This window comes from Geospiza fortis, unplaced genomic scaffold (assembly GCF_000277835.1).
Source record: "Geospiza fortis unplaced genomic scaffold, GeoFor_1.0 scaffold406, whole genome shotgun sequence".
Lineage (NCBI taxonomy): Eukaryota > Metazoa > Chordata > Aves > Passeriformes > Thraupidae > Geospiza > Geospiza fortis.
Genome location: NW_005054697.1, coordinates 191,194 through 192,215, shown reverse-complemented (window position 1 = coordinate 192,215; position 1,022 = coordinate 191,194). Strand labels below are relative to the sequence as shown.

The 1,022-nt window shown below is 64.2% G+C and overlaps 1 protein-coding gene across 1 annotated transcript in view; it reads left to right on the top strand.

Moving 5' to 3' along the window:
• Positions 1-18: 18 nt before the first annotated feature.
• NGFR (nerve growth factor receptor) overlaps positions 19-1,022 on the top strand; it is a gene marked incomplete at its 5' end in the record, with an annotated part of 31,688 nt that continues 30,684 nt past the window's right edge. Inside the window, one exon of the mRNA XM_031065199.1 lies at positions 19-164. Within this exon, the coding sequence (XP_030921059.1) occupies positions 19-164 (146 nt within the window). The remainder of the gene's footprint in view (positions 165-1,022) is intronic.

The window sequence follows — 1,022 nt, the reverse complement described above, 5'->3', positions numbered from 1 at the left end:
CGGCCTCTGCTCCCCCGCCGGGCCCCCGGCGCCTCCAAGGACGACTGCGTCTCCAAGCTGTTCACGGCCGGCGGGGAGTGCTGCCGCCTCTGCAACGTGGGCGAGGGCGTGGTGCAGCCCTGCGGGCTCAACCAGACTGTCTGCGAGCCCTGCCTGGACAGTGAGTACCCCCAAACACCCCCCCTGGAAGTGTCACAGCGTCCCCCGGGTCACCCCTGTGCTGAGCCAGGAGGGGCTCGGGCTGGATTCTGGGGAAGGGATGGGTTCAAATGGGAGATTCTCCCCCCAAAATGGGAGTTTGGGGTGCGGGCGGTGCTCTCAGGCACAGGGGGGGTTTGGGATGGGGAGGGAGCGGACAGGAGGCAGAGGAGGCTGGAGGAGCCGAGAGCAGGCACAGAGCAGAGCCAGGGCAGGGCTAAAAATACCTCAGCGTCCTGAGAAATCGATGGACGGCTCTGCCTCCCTGAGCCCGGCCGGGAAACGGGGCTGCATCCCTCCTGGATGAGGGGATGGATCCCAGAGAGGGATCCCGGTGAGAGATCGATCCCAGAGAGGGATGGATCCCTGTGAGGGATGGATCCCAGTGAGAGATCCCAGTGAGAGATCCCAGTGAGACATTGATCCCAGTGAGGGAGGGATCCCAGTGAGAGATGGATCCCTGTGAGGGATGGATCCCAGTGGGGGATGGATCCCAGTGGGGGATGGATCCCAGTGAGGGAGGGATCCCAATGAGGGATGGATCCCAGTGAGAGATCCCAGCGAGGGATGGATCCCACCAAGGGAAAAGCTCCTCCCCACCCTCAGCTCTTCCCTGAGAGGGATTTTGGGGTGTGGAGGGAAGGAAACCTGCAAACCCCACAGCCGTCCCTTGCTGGGATGGGGAGAGGACCCCTGTGACCCTGGAACACCCCGGATCCCCCTGGATCCTGCTGGATCCCACTGGACACACCCAGATCCCCCTGGACATGTCTGGATCCCCCCAGATGCTGCTGGACACGCCCAGAACCCCCCGGATCCCCCCG